Here is a 19562-nt window from a genome sequence, read left to right as displayed (position 1 = left end):
TGAGAGAGAGAGCATGAGTTGGGGAGAGGCAGAGAGAGAGAGGGAGACACAGAATCTGAAGCACTCTCCAGGCTCTGAGCTGTCAGCACAGAGCTCGATGTGGGGCTCGAACTCACAGACTGTGAGATCATGACCTGAGCTGAAGTCAGACGCTTAATGGACTGAGCCACCCAGGCGCCCCTCTCCAGATTAGTTTTTGTGTTTTTTTTTAATGTTTATTTTTGAGACAGAGAGAGACAGAGCATGAATGGGGGAGAGTCAGAGAGAGAGGGAAACACAGAATCTGAAACAGGCTCCAGGCTCCTAGCTGTCAGCACAGAGCCTGACACGGGGCTCGAACCCACGGACCGCGAGACCATGACCTGAGCCAAAGTCAGACGCTTAACCGAGCCACCCAGGCGCCCCCAGGTTAGTTTTAATGTATAGTTGTGATTCTAACATCAGAAACCTTCACTGCATTCTTACTCATTTTCAAATTATATGGAGATCATTCTGCCTTAAATTGACAGCATATCATACTTTACCTTAATTATCTTTCCAGCTGTCTCTCCTGTTGTTTCGTTATAGTAAAGGTTCTCAACCTTTACTGTATATCCATATCATCTAAGAAGATTATTTTAATACCTGAACTGCAAAGATTCCAGTTCCCAGTAAGATGAGGAAATCAGGAATATGACTGAGCCACCCAGGCATTCCCAGAAAGACTAGAATTTTAAGTAACACTGAAGTGGGGGCAGATTTCCAGTTTTCCTCTGGTGTTCCTTAACCTAGATTAAGGCCACTTAAAAATTAGAAGTTGTTGCTGAGGCATGACTAAGAGAGTTCAAAGAAAAGCCTTATATTTTTGGCTTGAGGAAGAGGGAAGGGGACTACTAACACTCAGAAACAGTGAAAGAAATCCCCAGTTTTCTTTTTCTTTTCTCCTTTCTCTTATGGCCCAGTCTGCATACAGTCCTGCAGGGGTAAAAATCACAGCAGCATATGGAGCCCATATGCACCTAAAACTCTGAAAGTAGGAAACCTTCTCTTCTGGAATATAGGACTCAGAAAGTGTAGGGCAACTTGTGTTACATGTTTCTTTTTCTGTCTTTTGTGCTTGACACTGCAGAAAGATGCAGTTGTGTGATATGTACTCCAGAGTTGGGTAACTAAAGCCCTAGCTTTCTGCCAAAGAACCAAAAACAGGAATCCTGGGGAACTAAAAGTTGCAAAGGGAAAATCTAGGGAAAACAACCTTATATAAAGTTGTTTATGAATTTTAGATCTCACTCCTGAGTTGAGCATTTAAGGATTTGATCCTAAACAGCATACCCAAGACTGACAACTGAACTAAGAGGTAGACTGGCCCCCAGTTTCCAAGCCAGCCACTCAGTGTCTCCTACACAGAATATTTTAATATCACTGCAAAACTTTAAAAATGGAACTGATACTGAAACTGCAACCACAAAAGACTGACTAGAATTTATAGTTGTTACAACCAGGTTGATTGCCTGCTAAAACAAAAATATTAACATTCTCCATAGGATATAAACATGACCCAGAGTTTTATAGTATTTTTAAATGCCTAGGAAATAATCCAAAATTAGTCAGTATATGAAGAACCAGGAAAATTTTTAACTCTCATAGGAAAAAAAAGAACAGATGCCATTGCTAGGATGACACAGATGTTGAAATTATCTGACAAGATTCTGAAGCAGGTATATAAAATTGCTTCAGAAAAAAAGGCTGACAAGATGGCAGAAGTAGAGCAGAAGAAGCACACCTTCCCATAAGTTCTCATACCACGGTGTGGATCTAGACCAGCTGCTGGACGCGTCTTACAAGCCGTTGATGCAGCTGTATGGGGCTGTGCAGTGGTGGCAGCTGAACGGAAGTTTGCAGAGGAAGCCTCAGAAGGATGCTCTCCCCATGGAGAAGTCCGAGGTGGTTAAGAAGCACCTGTGGAACATGATCGTCCTGCCCAAGGTGGTGGGCAGTGTGGTGGCTGTCTACAATGCCAAGACCTTCAACCAGGTGGAAATTAAGCCCAAGGTGATTGACCACTACCTGGGCAAGTTCTTCACCACCTACAAGCCTTTGAAGCAGGACAGGCCCAGCATCTGGGCCACCTACTCCTCCTGTTTCATCTCTCCCAAGTAGCCTGTTTAGCCAATAAAGACACAGACTTCTCTAGTCAAAAAAAAAGAAAAAAGAAAACTCCAGGAACCAAGAGCATACATTCTTGAAAAGAACAGAAATTTAGAAAATCTCAGAGAGAAATAGAAGATAAAAAGAAGGATCAAATGGAAATTTTAGAACTGGGAAAATAGGATAATCAAAATATAAAACTTACTAGATAGGCTCAATAACAGAATGGAGAGGACAGAGGACAGAGGAAGGAGGCAGTCAGTATCAGGTATGAAGGAATAGCAAGAGAAATGGTATCTGGATATATAATAAATTGTTCTCTTGAGTTCTTTAAAATGTTTAATGGCTGAAAGCAAATATTAACATTGTATGGTGGGGTTTTCAATATATGTAAATTTAATACATAACAACATAAAGAAGAATGGAGAAGATGGTAAATTTTTACATTCCACTTGAAGCAGTAAAAAACTTAAGTATGTAGTAATCACTAGAGCAACTACTAACAACTACAAAGATTTTTTTTATATACAATAGATCAAATACTGAAAAAAAAATACAGAAAAGAAATAGAGAAATAGGAAACAAAACAGAAAGCAAATAAAATGGTTGACCTGAATCCAAACATTATGTTAGAGATCTGAATGCACCATTTAAAAAACAGATTGTCGGAATGAATTTAAAAACATTCCATTTTATTACCATGTAAAAGAAACTCACTTCAAATATGAATAGATAAGTTACAAGTAGAAGGGTAGAAAAATACCATGCACACTCATAGCTGGAGTGGCTGTACCCTATCAAAGATTTCAGTACAAAGAAAATTATCAAGGATAAAGAACATTACAAAATGATAGAACTGTGAGTTCACCAGGAAGAGAGCAATCCTAAATGTATATGCACCGAACCCGCAAAATACATGAATCAAAATCTGACATAACTAAAAGGAAACAACTGAACTGAAAAGTTAAAACTACATTTATAGTTGGAAACTTCAATGCTTTTCTCTTGTAATGGTTGACTAGTAGACAAAACTAGCAAGGATACAAGAACTGAACACCACCATCCACCAACTATCTAATCAACATTTGTGTAACATTCCATTCAACAATAGGGAAAGAAATACATTTTTTTCCCCAAGGGTAGATGGATCATTCACCTGATAGAACATTGACTAGGTCACAAAACAAACCTTAACAAATTTAAAATAACTGAAGTCATACAGAGGGTGTTCTCTCATCACAGTTGAATTAAACTACAAATCAATAAAAGAAAAAGGAACATTTCCAAGCAGTTGAAAGTTAAATAACATATTTGTGAATAATCCATGGGTCAAAAAGGACAAAGTCTCAAGAGAAAAAAAAATGCTGAACAGAAATGAAAATATGTCATAATTTGTGGTGTGAGCACAGAAGTTCACAAACAACTTTATATGGTGGTTTTATAGAGCTCAGTTCTGTTGGCTTCCATGGAACTTTCTACATAAACCATGGTACACTCTTAAATGAATGGGCGACTGTGTAATAAAAAGTAAGAACTATCGGTGTGTGTAACAACTTGAATGAATTTTAAAGGCATTATGCCAAGTGAAAAAAGCCAGATCAAATGGGTACATACTGTATGATTCCATTTATATCACATTCTGGAAAGAAAAAACTAAGAAAAGAGATCAGCAATTGCTGGTGATTATAGTGGTGGACAACAACAAAGAGGATGCACTAGGAATTTTTTTCGGTGTAATGGAACAGTTCTGTATCCTAACTGTGATCATGGCTCTACAAATCTGTTTATCCATTAAGATTCATAGAACCATATGCAAAAAGACCATTTACTGTATGTTAACTTAAAAAAATATATGTTAAGGTGCCTAGACTGCATACTACTAAAATATTTAGATATGGCAAGCTTGGGTTTGGGCTCTCTCGTTTTTTCAAAGCTCTAATCTGCAGCTGTTCCTTTGAAATTTACCATACTATAAATATGAACCACTGTCTATTCCCTAACCTTATGTCCTGTCTCCTCATCTTCATTTCTTTGTCAATACTGTTGCCTCATTTTCAACTGTTATATTTTATCCATCCTTCAAATTTTCCCTCACATATCAGTCACCTCTTCCCTGTAACCTTTCTTTGTCATCACGTATTCCTGCTACCCACTCAATTGGGATATAATGCTCTTTTTTTTTTAACATAAAGTAATTCTAATCCTGACTGCACAGCAGAACAATCACCTGAGGAACTTCTGAAAAATGTGAAGTGTTGCCAATGCAAACCTACTAAATTGAAATCTTAAGGGACTGATTTTATGAATCTGTTTACTTGTTTTACTGCCTTATTTGCTTGCTCGTACTTTTTTTTTAATGTTCATTTAGTTTTGAGAGAGAGAGACTAAGTGTGAGCAAGGGAGGGACAGAGATAGAGACACAGAATCTGAAGCAGGCTCCAGGCTCCGAGCTGTCCACACAGAGCCCGATGTGGGGCTCAAACTCAGGAACCACAAGATCATGACCTGAGCTGGAGTCGGACACTTAACCTTGACTGAACCACCCAGGTGCCCTGCTTGCTTGTACTTCTGATCTAAACTCCAATGACTCTGAGTTGCAGCCCAGTTTTGTACTCATCATGCTTATAACCTAGTTAGCAAATAATCACTCTTAAGTTTAGGAGAATATAGATCAGGGACATCTGACTTAGCTTAAGCAGATACTTGAACTAAGATCTGAAGGACAAATAAGAATTATTTAAGCCAAATTTCCATGATAAGTTCATTTGAAATAAAACAGCATATGTAAAAGTGGATAGGAGGAAAACACATTTAGAAATCCTAAAAGAAGGCCAAAATAAGTGGAGTACAGAAAAATGAGGGACGAACAGTACGGGATGAGACTAGAGAGACCAGAACAATGAAAGTCATATTAAATGCTTTGGTGGTTTTCATGCTAGGGAATTATAAAAGCAAGTTGCTTTTTTCTTCCTCTGTCACCTATGAAAGCAAGTTTTAAGTAGAATTGGAGTGACATGACTATATTTGCCTTTAAAAATTATCTAGGATAAACTAGAGATGTGTTAATTAAAGACTAATTTCTCATTAAATGCATTAAGTATTTTTATTTTTTAATTTTCTTAATGCTTATTTATTCATGAGACAGAGACAGAGTGTGAACAGGGGAGGGGCAGATAGAGAGGGAGACACAGAATCTGAAACAGGCTCCAGGCTCTGAGCTGTCAGCACAGAGTCCAACACGGGGCTCGAACCCACGAACTGTGAGGTCATGACCTGAGCCGAAGTGGGACGCTTAACCAACTGAGCCACCCAGGTGCCCCGCATTAAGTATTTTTATCATGAAACATAGTCCTAGCAGTTCTACACTTGCAAATTAATGATGTACACAAATGGAAAACAATGTACACAAATGGAAGCTTGAGCCTCCATATCCTTTTAGTTCTCCACTTTAGAACACCTGTAGAATGATTATGTGCAAAAGAGTAGAGCATTCATTAACAATAAGTATTTGTCTTCCTTTTATACATGGAATGAGTGGTATTCTGTAGTCACCTGGTGCCCATTCACAAGATCAGATTCACACAGATTTACAAGTAAATTTATTAATACCCTAACTCATCACTTCCTAATTATTGTACTAAATTTTATTATTGTTATATATGCCTTAAGTTCTTCACATCATTTGTCTGTATGGTGGAAATTCTGTATAATTGTGTCCCATCACACATTTCTTATTCCACATTCAGAGACATCTTGTTGGTAGCTTGAAATCAGCCACAATAGTTATTTACAATATGGAAATTGGCAAACACTACAAATAAGGACTATTTCAGTGAGAGCTGATTTTAAAAATTTACCAGCATAATAACGCTGCATAGGTTAATTAGATCTTTTCTGGCTGAACTGCCAGCTTAACTGCAATATGTAAAATATATTTGGGAGGGAGGGGAGCAGAAATACATGTACCAGTTTCTAAATATTTACAAATAAACTTTAGAATGTAACTCATTTGTTAAGTTAGATGACAACCTTATATTGACTAACAGTTTTTTTCTCTTTCAGTTTTCATTTCCCTCAATTATATATAAAACATCACATTCTGTAAATTATAATAGAGTGAAAGCAAGAATAATACTTTTAAAAAAAGTTTGTTTTGAGAGAGCCTGTGTGCACTAGTGGGGGAGGGCAGATAGGATGTGAGAGGATCCTAAGCTGACAGCATAGAGCTCTACATGGGGCTTGATCCCATGAATTGTGAGACCATGACCTGAGCTGAAACTGAGTTGGACGCTTAACCAACTGAGCCATCCAGGTGCCCCAAGAATAACACTTTTTAATAAGAATTTATAACCTAGAGTATATAGGAACTAAGAGCTCATTTTCCAATATACTTAGCACCAGCAAGGTTTGAGCAACATTGTTGAAAAGTTAGTCATGCTAGAGTCCCCCAGAAGATCAAATCACTGATAGGTGGACTTAGGAAAAAGATATTGAAAAAAAGACCTGGGATGATTGTTCAGGTTTCATAGAATACAACAAAATAGAAGGTATCTACTCAATATGTAAAATTACACCTTTATATTTTAAGCACTCAAGTAAGTTACTGAGTGGAAATAATAGTATCGTCTTTTCAAACAGTTATCTAGAATGATTCCTTTAGCTGAATAAATCTCATTGATTTAGTGGTATGCATTCAGGAGGTTGTTTTTATTGATTTGAATTTCTGGTTCTTTAATTGGTTTTGGTCTTCCATAGTGCTTTTGCATCTTTTCCAAAGCACAAACCTGGTTTCTGGTCAGATGTAGCAATGGCTGTAGGTTCTCGATCTGCTGAAGAATGCCAGAGGAAATACATGGAAGACCCCAGAGGAAAAGAATCCCAGAAACCTGTCACTAAGAAAAAACCAGTTAATCCCAAAGGCCAAAATGGTAATCTTTATAAATTGTTTTTGCCTAGTTCTCAGTATTGATTTCTGATTAGTCACTAGATGTATTTTATATTTATCTATGTATCATCTTATAGGTGTTTTCTCAAAATGTTAAAGCTAGAAAGAACTATAAAGGTCATTATTTAATTTTTAAGTCTTATCTAGACAGTTACTTCTATCAATAGTAGCCTTAGCAGCCTTGTGCTTTGAGTTTGTTCTAGGAAACTAGATGCAGTTAGTTAGATATGCAGTTAGATCCAAAGATTCCAATATCTGGATTATTGTTCAAAGAGTCTATTCTAATCTGAGGCCACTTGGGAAAGACCTTCTAGAAATTTCATAATAAAATCCAAAATAAATTTAGTTTTTGTACTCCCCAGGAGTACGCATTCCTGCTCAGGGTTTATGACAGGGCTTGTACTAAGCTTTAGAGCATATCCTATCCCTACCCTAATCCAGTAAGGTTTATATTTTTGCAAAATCAATAAATTAGGCATTCAGCAAGGGGAATATGGGAGGTAACCTTTCTCACAGGGTATAGAACTTTTTCACCTCACACTGGCTAATCTTAGGTAGTTTCTTCATGAGTATCTTGTGGGCTAGTCATACTGCATAGATCCCAGTATAGAAAAAATAATTTGCTATATAGGAGATTTACTAATAGTAGATGAGTATACTTAATACAGATAAACAGTTTAGGTTTTGTAAAGTCTGTTAACTTTAAAGCACTTACTATAAATGAATCCTTATCAAAATGTTTGCTAACTCTTAAGGCAAAATAGGTGATGCTGATAAGAAGCAAATGATTAAGATAACTGCCAAAGTGGGAACTCTTAAAAGGAAGCAGCAAATGAGGAATTTTCTGGAACAGTTGCCAAAAGATGATCATGATGATTTTTTCAGTACAACACCTTTGCAGAACCAGAGAGTAGTGGTAAGAGTCTTAAATGCATGAAATAATTGCTCTCTTTATATTGACTTTTACATCTTTCATTTTTATATATGGTTAGTGTTCATCCCTAGTATTTAGGCCAAGGATTGATAGCCTATACAGACATCACCCAAAATGTACTGTAGGAAGCAGTCTGCCAGTACATGCTGTTCTCATCAGTGTAATGGTTGTAGAGCCAAATTGAAAACCCAGAAATAGGCTAAACGTCTGTATTTAAAATTTCGTATGTAATGAGGCAAATTTAAAAAGGTGATGGGGCACCTGGGTGGCTCAGTCAGTTAAGCATCTGACCCTTGATCTCAGCTCAGGTCTTGATCTCAGGGTCATGATTTCAAGCTCCACATTGGGCTTGGCAATGGGCATGAAGCCTACTTAAAAACAAAAAAAAAAGGTGGTAAGAAAAGATTATTACCTACTCTATAGTAAATTCAATGGAAGGATTAGATGACAGCACGAAGTTGACATTTGAATGTATAAAATAATTTTTGTAGTATGAAAATCATACAACTAAAAACTTCAATTGGGGAAAAATATTTACAACAAATAAAGAATGCTTATAATATGAAGAACTCATTCAGATGTTACTGGAATACTAAAAATTGTCAAGATCACAGGGGAAAAGTGGGCAAGAAAATATTTTAAAGGCTGAATGAATACTTGGAAAAGTGGTTAGTTATACTGGCTAGCAATTGGAGGAAAACAAAGTAAATCATATGTATATATTCTAAATTACAGAATCTTTTACAAAAAAAGTTAAAATTTCCATAACAAAAAGCAGTGGAAACTTTGAAATAGTCATACATCAGTGGATGTATAAGTGAATCATACCTTTTGTAAAGCATCATGGCAATATTTGAGAGCCATAAGACTAATTCTGTTCATGGAAATTTATCCTAAGAAATTCAAAAGAAGCCAAAAGTCTCCACAAAGACCTTCATTGCAGGTTTATCTTTACAGCAAAAAACTGGAAGCAGCCTATATCCAATAAGGATGTTCTTCGTAAATGGTCAAATACAATATAAAGTACAAATTTGAGACTATTTCTAGAATATAAATATAAATGTTAAGAATATTAAGGTTAATGCAAAAATGGGTAGATATAGACAACTGATAGAAGTATAAAATTTTTTAGTGAGCTAACCTTCAGGGATAATTTTTTAATTTACTCATTTAATATATTTTTTTAACTTTATTTATTTTGAGAGAGAGCGAGCAAGCACACAGGGGCAAGGGAGGGGCAGAGAGAGAGAATCCCAAGCAGGCTCTGTGCTGGCAGGTGAAGCCCAATGCAAGGACTTGATCCCACAAACTGTGAGATTATGACCTGAGCTGAAATTAAGGATTGGATGCTTAATGAACTGAGCCACCCAGGTGCCCCTCATTTCTTAATATTGTTACATTATCTCCAATATTAAAAGGCTACACAAATGCCTTAAGAATTTAGTAACATCATTATCTAGGCTCCTTTTGCCTACACAGGTTGTAAAGGGAGATCTCTAAAGGAGCCAGCTGAGTCTCTTACTGTGTTCCCTGCATAACAACCATGGTCCTTTAGAGGTTATATCCTTTATATAATTCTACCATCATTTCAGATTTTACATATGTTTTGGCTTAAATGCAATAGTAGCGACATTTTTTTCTTTAATTTTTTTTTTTCAACGTTTATTCATTTTTGGGACAGAGAGAGACAGAGCATGAACGGGGGAGGGGCAGAGAGAGAGGGAGACACAGAATCGGAAACAGGCTCCAGGCTCCGAGCCATCAGCCCAGAGCCTGACGCGGGGCTCGAACTCACGGACCGCGAGATCGTGACCTGGCTGAAGTCGGACGCTTAACCGACTGCGCCACCCAGGCGCCCCATAGTAGCGACATTTTAAAAACAAAAATAATAAAACGTAGAAAGCAGTGAAGTAAGTTCATTTTCTGTGGGATAAATCCGCTTTTTCTAATGTTTTGATGTAAACTTAGATAAAATCTTAATGATTGAATTGCTGTTTACTAGAAATATATATACACAAAAGTTTAATACTTGCTTGAGTTCCCATAACATTCAGTGAATTAATTCTGTTTTGTTCTGATTACACAAAGGTAAGCAAACCATGACCCATGGATCAAATCCGGTGGACCACATTTTCTATAAACAAAATTTTATTGGCACATAGACATGCTCACTGTTTACATAGCTATGTCTGATTTCATGCTACAACAGCAGAGTTTAATATTTGGGACAGAGACTGTATGCACCACAAAGCTTAAAGTATATACTAACTCATTACAGAAAACATTTGCTGACACTGGTCTTTTCACAACTTTGTCATTGTCTCCATTTAACACAATAGAAAATAAGGTTTTTTTAGAGGTTAAGGTTCTGTTCTATCCCACCCAAAAATATTTAGTGATAATGAGAAATCCCATTCTTAGGGGAGCCTGCTGGCTAGTAAGAAATATTTGTTTTTTAGTTGCCAAGTCTCCAGGACAGTGCAGAAGAGGATGATATTCTGCCCAGTATGGACAAAAATCCAACAACTCCATCATCAGTTGTCTTTCCATTGGCAAAAACTCCTCAGTGTCAGCATGTCAGTCCTGGCATGCTAGCCTCTATAAATAGGTAAATATGCATATGATACTGTAATCTCTGCATCAGCATTTGGCATTTCATGAGTTGAAGAGAGTAGATGTCAATAATGAGAAGAGGCATCATGAAAAAGGAAATCAAGAAAGGATAGTTTCTAGAGGTAAAGGATGGACAGTTTCAACAAGTAGGGGTGTGGTTCAGTAGTGTAGGGACACACACAGCTCACACTTTACCTCAGGATAATTCCAAATGGATCAAAGTTTTGCATGTAACAAATTTAACTATAAAATATACCTAAAGAAACCTTGGAGGATTATCTTATAATTGTAGATTAGTGAAAGTCTTTTCTAACTATGATGCAAGACTCAGAAAACACTAACAAAACAAATGGTGAAGTCAACCAAATAAAAAGTTTTACCCCATACCAACCACCCTAAGCAATCAAAAGGTCAACAGTAATCTGAGAAAAGAATATATGGAACCCATCAAAGGAAAAGGCTAATTTTCCTAATACAGCACTCCTACAAATTAAGAGGAAAAGAAAGCCATTCTCATGCATTACTAGTGAGAAGGTAAATTAGTACAGTCTCTGCAGACAGCAATTTGTAAATACCTATCAAAATTGTAAATACAGTCTTTAACCTATCCATCCTGCTTTTAGAATAGTGAATGTACAGCTTTTTAGGGTATTGTTTATAATAGCAAAAGTCTGGAAACAATTCGAATCCTCACCACTGGGACTGATCACAAAAATTGGGTATATTATATAGCCATAGAAATTAATGAGGAAATTATTATTACGGAAAAATGTTCACGATTTATTAAATGAAAAAAGGTAGATACCGTGAATTACGTGTTATCATTTGTGTAAATAAGAGCTGTGTATTTGTGTATGTATATGTATATACTTGCATATATATGTGTATATATACAGAATTGCTTTCCTTTGATGAAATATCTCTTATAGAATACATAAATTGAAAACGGGTGATCCCTACAAAGAGAAACTAAGATAGCTTGGAGACTAGAAAAGAGGGAAGCTTTTTGAATTTTGAACTATGTGAATATAGAAGCACTTAAAGGGGCGCCTGGGTGGCGCATTCGGTTAAGCGTCCGACTTCAGCCAGGTCACGATCTCGCGGTCCGTGAGTTCGAGCCCCGCGTCAGGCTCTGGGCTGATGGCTCGGAGCCTGGAGCCTGTTTCCGATTCTGTGTCTCCCTCTCTCCCTGCCCCTCCCCCGTTCATGCTCTGTCTCTCTCTGTCCCAAAAATAAATAAATGTTGGAAAAAAAAAAAAATTAAAAAAAAAAAAAAAAAAAGAAGCACTTAAAATATAAATAAAATTAAGAAAAATCAGGGGTGGCCAGCAGTTGAATGACACAGAGAAAAAATGGAAAGTAATAAAAATGAGGCCTGAAAATAAGCCATTCTATCTGGCAATCAAGCAGGACAACGCTGTTTTTAGTAAGAGTAATTTCCATGGGGTATGAGGCAAAAGCCAATAATAATGACTGTGAAAAAAGTATTCATTCATCTCCTGAAGCTTGGTGAAATTTTAATTTGCATTTATTTATTAAAAACATAATTTTTCCCCAGCAATCCATAAATTATTTTTGTTTATTTTTTATTTAGTATTCATTGCAGGTGAAAGTATTCAGAGTATAATTTTGGACAAAGCTTTTGGTAAGCACGTTGGCCAAATCATGAAAAGCTTTAAAATACTCATCTCTTTGGCTCTTGGGTTTTGTGAGTCAATTCTGAGGAAATATATTTGGGCAAGTATGTATGTAAATTTGTATGAACAAAGATGTTCATCATGAAACATAATACTGAAAATATAAAAATGACCTAAATGTCCAATAAGTTAAGAAATTAGGATTTATCCACATAATAGAATAAGTAATAATTAAAAACCATGCCTTCAAGAATTTTTAATGACAAAGAATAGTGTTCAGTAGACAATAGTTTTTGTTTTTTTTTTTTGTTTTTTTTTTTAATGTTTATTTATTTCTGAGACAGGGAGAGACAGAGCATGAGTGGGGGAGGGGCAGAGGGGAAGGAAGACACAGAATCTGAAGCAGGCTCCAGGCTCTGAGCTGTCAGCACAGAGCCTGACACAGGGCTCGAACTCACAGACCGCGAGATCATGACCTGAGCTGAAGTCAGACACTCAACTGACTGAGCCACCCAGGCACCCCGACAATAGTTTTTAAAAGCTAAGAAGTTAAATTATATACAGTATGATTCCAATTCACAACAGCATGTATTCAGAAAGGAAATTTCTTGACTAAAAACATCACCAGCTGTTATCTAGGTTATTGAATTACATTTAAGTGAGTTTTGGTGTATCACTTTTACAATTACAGGAATACATTCTTTTTTCTTATAGACTACATAGTATACATAGTATACATAGACTCATTTATATCATGAATATATTTACTAACACTTTATTTTAAAAAATGTCTCCTAGGCCTCTACACTATCTCTTGACTCACCAGCTCAAATAGATTGCTTCCTTTTTATAACAATTTTAAATAATGAAACAGTTTTTATCACTTCAGAAGTGACTTCTGACAACAGAGTCATGAGGTACTGATCCTGAACAGCTGGCTAGGCTTCTTACTAGCTACGCAGCATTGTTTGTGGTTCACATTAATCTCTTAATACAATCACACATTTAGAAATTTCTATGTGTCATACCTTTAAGGTTGCTCCTAAATCGTCATAAAGGAAAAGATCATTGATCAAAAAGGATCTTGGAGCCAAGAGAGAGAATCAGAAGTGTTGTTCAACTGCGATTTACTGTCATAAGCAGCACTAGAAATTGCAGGGAGAAATGAAATAGCCATTCTGTTTGGCTTCAATTTGTAACTCTACTTGGGTCAAGCCTGTTTGCTAAGAATGAGAGGGGAAAGAAAGTAAAAAGAAATGAAAAAAAATTTCATAGTTGGTGTGGAGAATATAAACAAGATGTAACTATGTAGAAATAAAAGACTTGTGAACTGAATTGAAGACTGAATTGTTTTCATCACCAGGTATATCCTTAAAATGGTTACCTGTTAGATTCAATGTGATGGGGAAGAAAGTGAACAGGAGAAAGGAGTGAGAGGTCTAATAAAAGGGAGTCCAGGGACAAGAAGCCTCTGGATTCTGGAAAAGAGAGGCAGCAAGATAGTGGTTGGAAAGGGCACAAATGGGACAATGAACAGTAAGCAAAACCATAATTTCCTAGAATACTCATATTCAGTGTTTCCTTTTAAATGTTTGGTTGAAGCATTTTGTCCATTTCTATCAGTACACCATGGTCTTTTTAAAAATGGAAAAGAAAAATATACCTTTTTGTTGTAGTTTTATTTAAATTCCAGTTAACATAAAGTAATACTAGTTTCAGGTGTATGATATAGTGATTCAGCACTTCTGTATTATCAGTGCTCATCACAGCAAGTGCCCTCCTTAAAACCCACCACCTGTTTCACCCATCCCCCTACAGCTCTCCTCTGGTAACCATCAGTTCTTTATAGTTGAGAGTCTGTTTCTTGGCTTGCCTCTTTTTGTTTCCCTTTGCTCGTTTCTTAAATTCCACATATGAATTAAATCATATGGTATTTGTCTTTCTCTGACCTATTTTGCTTAACATTATACTCTCTAGCTCCATCCATGTCATTGTAAGATTTCATTCTTTTTGATGGCTGAGTAATATTCCATTGTATATGTATACCACATCTTTATCCATTCATCAGATGGACACTTGGGCTGTTTCCATAATTTGGCTATTGTAGATAGTGCTGCTCTTAACATCGGGGTGCATGTATCCCTTTGAATTAGTTTTTTTTTGTGTTCTTTGGTTAAATAGCTAGTAGTGCAATTGCTGGATCATAGGATAGTTCAAGTTTTAACTTTTTGAGGAGGCTCTTGTTTTCGAGAATGGCTGCACCAATTTGCATTCCCACTAAAAGTGCAAGATTCCCCCCTTTCTACATCCTAACACCTGTTGTTTCATGTGTTGCTGATTTTAGCCATTTTTTCTTTTTTTAAAGTGTATTTATTTTGAGAGAGAGATGAGGACAAGGGCAGAGATGGAGAGAGAGAATCTCAGGCTCCGGGCTGTCAGCACAGAGCCCAACTCAGGGCTTGAACTCATGAAGCACGAGACCATGACCTGAGCCAAAGACACCTGACTGAACCACCCAGACACCCCTGATTTTAGCCTGACAGGTGTAAGATGCTGTCTCATTGTAGTTTGATTTGTATTTCCTGGATGAGTGATGTTGAGCAGCTTTTCATGTGTCTGTTGGCTATCTGGATGTCTTCTTTGGAAAAAATGTCTATTTCTTTTGCCCATTTTTCAATTGGATTGTTTTTTGGGTGTTGAGTTTTATAAGTTCTTTATATATTTTGGATACTAAACCTTTGTTGGATATGTCATTTGCAAATATCTTCTCCAATTCCATAGGTTGCCTTTTAGTTTTGTTGATGGTTTCCTTTGCTGTACAGAAGCTATCTACTTTGCCGGGGGGGGGGGGGGGGTCGGGGAGGCGGAAGCTATTTACTTTGATATAGTCCCAATAGTTTATTTTTGTTTTTGTTTCCCAGAAAATATACTTTTTAGAAAAGCTTGGGAGGGGTGCCTGGGTGGTTCAGTCAGTTAAGCGTCCGACTTTGGCTCAGGTCATGATCTCGCAGTTCAAGAGTTCGAGCCCCACGTTGGGCTCTGTGCTGACAGCGCGGAACCGGGAGCCTATTTCAGATTCTGTGTCTCCCTCTCTCTCTGCCCCCTCCCCCACTCATGCTCTGTTTCTGTCTCTCAAAAATGAATAAACGCTAAAAAAAATTTTTAAAGTAAAGCTTGGAACACATTTTGTCAACTGCTGTTCAACCTGTGAATAGAAATATAATGTTTAGGGGCGCCTGGGTGGCGCAGTCGGTTAAGCGTCCGACTTCAGCCAGGTCACGATCTCGCGGTCCGTGAGTTCGAGCCCCGCGTCAGGCTCTGGGCTGATGGCTCGGAGCCTGGAGCCTGTTTCCGATTCTGTGTCTCCCTCTCTCTCTGCCCCTCCCCCATTCATGCTCTGTCTCTCTCTGTCCCAAAAATAAATGAACGTTAAAAAAAAAAAAAAAAAAAAAAAAAAGAAATGTTGACAAAATTATTTTGTATTCAAACAGGGATGACTGTGATAAATATGTTTTTCGTATGCAAAAAGAACATAAAAGTAAAGGTGGCATTGTCTGGGGCAATATCAAGAAAAAAACAGTAAGTATTCATTTATTCATCACATCTGTTGATATATTGATAGATGGCAAATTGTGGAGTTTTAAGTTATATAAGTCCTTGCTCTCAAAGTAGTTAATCTTAGAGAAATATAATTTATGGAGGTAAAAATGTTGAAGACCACTTTTTCTCCTGATTGTATATTCCTTCTGATCAGGTTATGGCAAGTTCTTCCTCCCTCGCCCATGTTGAAATATTGTTACTGTAGCATGCATGCAGTATAATTCTTCTCAGAGTTTCTAAACACTGGCATTACATAATCACATCCAATCTTTATGGGTTTCATTTGTCCATAGGAAATGGTAGACACTTCTGGGCTGTTTGGTTTAAAATCATCCTGGAGACTAAATTCTTCAAAAGAAATCTCTAAAATTGAAGGTGTAGACAGATTCCATGTTTCTTAGATTCTCTTTTTCCAGTCTCACATTCCTTATGAGAATGAAATTTTGGTTTGTTGCAGAGGACCTGGAATCAACATAGTAAGAAAGACTTGTTTGGCTTCTAGTTCCTATTCTGCCAGTGTGAAGTTAGGCTGCTTTGACAGTTGTTTCACAAGCTTTAATGTGCATAGAAGTCCCTTATGGATCTTGTTAAACACCAGATTCTGATCCAGCAGATTTGAGATTTCTGCATTTCTCACCAAATCCAGGTGTCTATGTTGCTGATCCATGGACCATACTGAGTGGTAGCAAGATCCTAATCCATTCAGTCTGTTCTGTCTGCATAATGATGAAAAGTTCATATGGATAGATCTATAAGGACTATTCCTATTAATAATTTTTATTTCTCTGCATTTCTGACATCATCCTAAGCACTACTGGGCCTTTGTTTTTCTTAATGGGTCATAATTTGAGTAGCCTACCAAACTATGGTATCTTTGTGATTTAGTCCTATTTTTTCATTGACTAATATTTTAGTCAATGCATGAGGATAGAAAGAGCAAAGGATTTAGTGTCAAAAAATTTTTATTTCAAGATCTGACCATACAGCTTTATAATAAGCTACTTGAACTTTCTAAGCTCGTTTTGTTCATATATGAGTAAAATGTACCATCAGTGTGGAAATCATATTGATTTAATGTCACTGAATGATCTTGAGAGCTAAATGATATAATAGTGTTTTGACTCATTTCAAAGTACATTTACGTCACAATCTGAACACGTGTATCTTGAAAGTTTCAACAATAGGGGCGCCTGGGTGGCGCAGTCGGTTAAGCGTCCGACTTCAGCCAGGTCACGATCTCGCGGTCCGTGAGTTCGAGCCCCGTGTCAGGCTCTGGGCTGATGGCTTGGAGCCTGGAGCCTGTTTCCGATTCTGTGTCTCCCTCTCTCTCTGACCCTCCCCCGTTCATGCTCTGTCTCTCTCTGTCCCAAAAATAAATAAACGTTGAAAAAAAAAAAGTTTAAAAAAAAAAAAAAGTTTCAACAATATTTACTCTTAATACAGTAAATATGCCCTGTCATTTTCTATTCTATTCCTTTTCATTTTTAAAGATAGCCAGCCATGGCCAATAGTTTAAAAGCACTGATGTAGTAAGTCTCCATCATACACTTAAAACTTGTCTATCAACAATTTAAGTTTTGCTAGTGTCATGGAATGGAATGAGTACCTAGATTTTGACAACTGTCAGAGGCCCATAGACTATCTTGTAACCTCTATAGCATTTAGCATTAGTTTGTAATATTTTCTTACAGTTTGCCAGCAGTGGGAAATAACATTGAAGAAGTATTCTTTCTCTGGATAAATTCGACTTAAAGGAGAATTAGATGTTTCACAGATACTTATGTGATTAGGTATTGTTATAGGCACGTGTTCAAGGTACTCAGGGGATGAAGCAAGCTTATTCTGTCTATGTTTGAGGCAGAATTCACAGGAGGTACTATTTAGCTATTAACATGAACTCTCTTACAGGTTGAAACTGAGTTTTCAACTCCAACATCAAGGAAAAAAACTCTGTATAACAAAGGTAATTTATTTGTATCTTTCTCTGGTAGCTCAGTTCTATTGTAAGATAGTCTCTTTATTCACATGGTACTAAAATTAGCTGCTTGCAGGTGGGCAGACCTATTCAGTTTCTCATTATTTTCAATTTCATTGAAATTACTTTTAGAAGTATATTAATCTTTTTTATTAAATTTCTCTTTACAGAATTAGGAGAACACTCTGGTATTGGAAAACTTTTCACCAATGCTATGGAGTCTTTAGATGAAGAAGAGAAAGATTATTATTTTTCAAACTCTGATTCTGCATAGTATAAATGAGAAAATATTTCCAGGATTTTTGTCAAGAAGCAGACAGTGTATTTGTATCTTTTTTTGGAATACATATTATTTTCCTTATAATGTGCCTTCATATGAAACTGTGGATTCCTTCTCAAAGGTTTTAGGTGTTTGTATTCAGAGTAAAACATCCTTCTGTAGAATGCTGTTCATTGATTTAGGTTACTAAAATATAAGGAAAATTGTTTTGCTTGTATACATACTTGTATATTTCTGTTTTTTGAACATTAAAATATTCTAGATAAGTCTCTCTTAAGCATCTGTTTAAGAAAATCATGTCCTAAACAGATTTTTTTAAAAAGCTTCCAAGAAAATGTTGCTACCCTTAAGGGGTAGGGGAGGGGAAATAAAAAGTAGACTGTATTGCTGGCTACAAATTCATGACAACTGTATTAGCATTTGTTACCACTTGATTTTTTCCTTAAAACTTATCATTGGCACAGCTATGAAACCTATGTAAATTTAGTACTTTTATTAGGTAGAATCAGAGAATAAATTTTGTCACATTAAGCCTTATTTACATATGCAGACATTCATAGTTTACATTTGGCCTTAGTATTAAAGACTGGATTAGACGTTCACGTAATTGATCTACCATTATAAAGAGTCAAGTTAATATGCCATGTCATAATAAAACATTATTTTCCTCCTTTCAGACAGCTCCTTTGGAAATAAACTTTTTTTTAGCTTATTCTGTCATTCTGTTTTAAAATTTGACAGAATATTTCTCCTCTGGTTACAGTATATATTCACTTACCCTTTCTCTCCAGTTAGATTGTTCAAATAAATTTTGCTTTTAGAACATTGGATTTGTATTTTGCTGGATCATTGAAATTAAACAGATAGGCATTTTGTTATTGGTTCAGCTTGTTTCTTCAAAAAAAATGCCAGAATTTTTAGTAAAACATAGTTTTTTTTAAGAATTTAGTCAGTTTATAAAACTATAGGATTTATAGAAACATAAGATTTTACAAGAATATTACAGTTAGACTGAGATCATAATTGTTTCTGCCACAAAGACTTTTAGATGTCTTTGTGGATGGATGGAACAAATGAGGGATTATTTCAGAGTGAAATACTGTTGTAGAACTTAAGTTGTCAGTATTTGGTATAATACCATGCTGCTTATTAATGTTAATGGATAATGTTAACGTTAACTCCTTTTAAGGAGTTAGAAGGTAGTTATATTGAGAAACAAAGGGATAATTTTGATGCAGCACAGACTTAATACAAACCAAAGAGTGTGGCCCTCCCTCCCCCAAATTCCCTGTGTCCTATTGGAGCTGCTTCAATGTCCTTCCTAGTCAGTTTTATTGTATCCCACCTGCCAGGTACCTGGTTAGTCCCATCAGATCATAAGTTATGCTAGGAAGGGTTAAAGTAACCTCCAAAGGACACTTAAAAGTGCGCTTAAAGATTAATCATCAACA

General features: G+C 36.5%; 1 protein-coding gene and 1 pseudogene across 2 annotated transcripts in view; both read left to right on the top strand.

Annotated features, from left to right (window-relative positions):
- Positions 1-18823, top strand: part of MIS18BP1 (MIS18 binding protein 1) — a 58367-nt gene extending 39544 nt beyond the window's left edge. For both annotated transcript variants that reach the window (XM_047075661.1, XM_047075660.1), the window contains 6 exons: positions 6883-7055; positions 7828-7988; positions 10466-10614; positions 15748-15835; positions 17765-17819; positions 18002-18823. In XM_047075661.1, the coding sequence (XP_046931617.1) occupies positions 6883-7055; positions 7828-7988; positions 10466-10614; positions 15748-15835; positions 17765-17819; positions 18002-18105 (730 nt within the window). In that variant the 3' untranslated portion in view covers positions 18106-18823. The remainder of the gene's footprint in view (positions 1-6882; positions 7056-7827; positions 7989-10465; positions 10615-15747; positions 15836-17764; positions 17820-18001) is intronic.
- LOC124508934 (40S ribosomal protein S15-like) lies at positions 355-2229 on the top strand (annotated as a pseudogene).
- Positions 18824-19562: the final 739 nt, after the last annotated feature.

Source organism: Lynx rufus, unplaced genomic scaffold, assembly GCF_022079265.1.
Source record: "Lynx rufus isolate CCGP_SWC_20201006 ecotype Redwood Valley unplaced genomic scaffold, mLynRuf1.p SCAF_13, whole genome shotgun sequence".
Lineage (NCBI taxonomy): Eukaryota > Metazoa > Chordata > Mammalia > Carnivora > Felidae > Lynx > Lynx rufus.
This window is presented reverse-complemented; position numbering and strand designations above follow the sequence as displayed.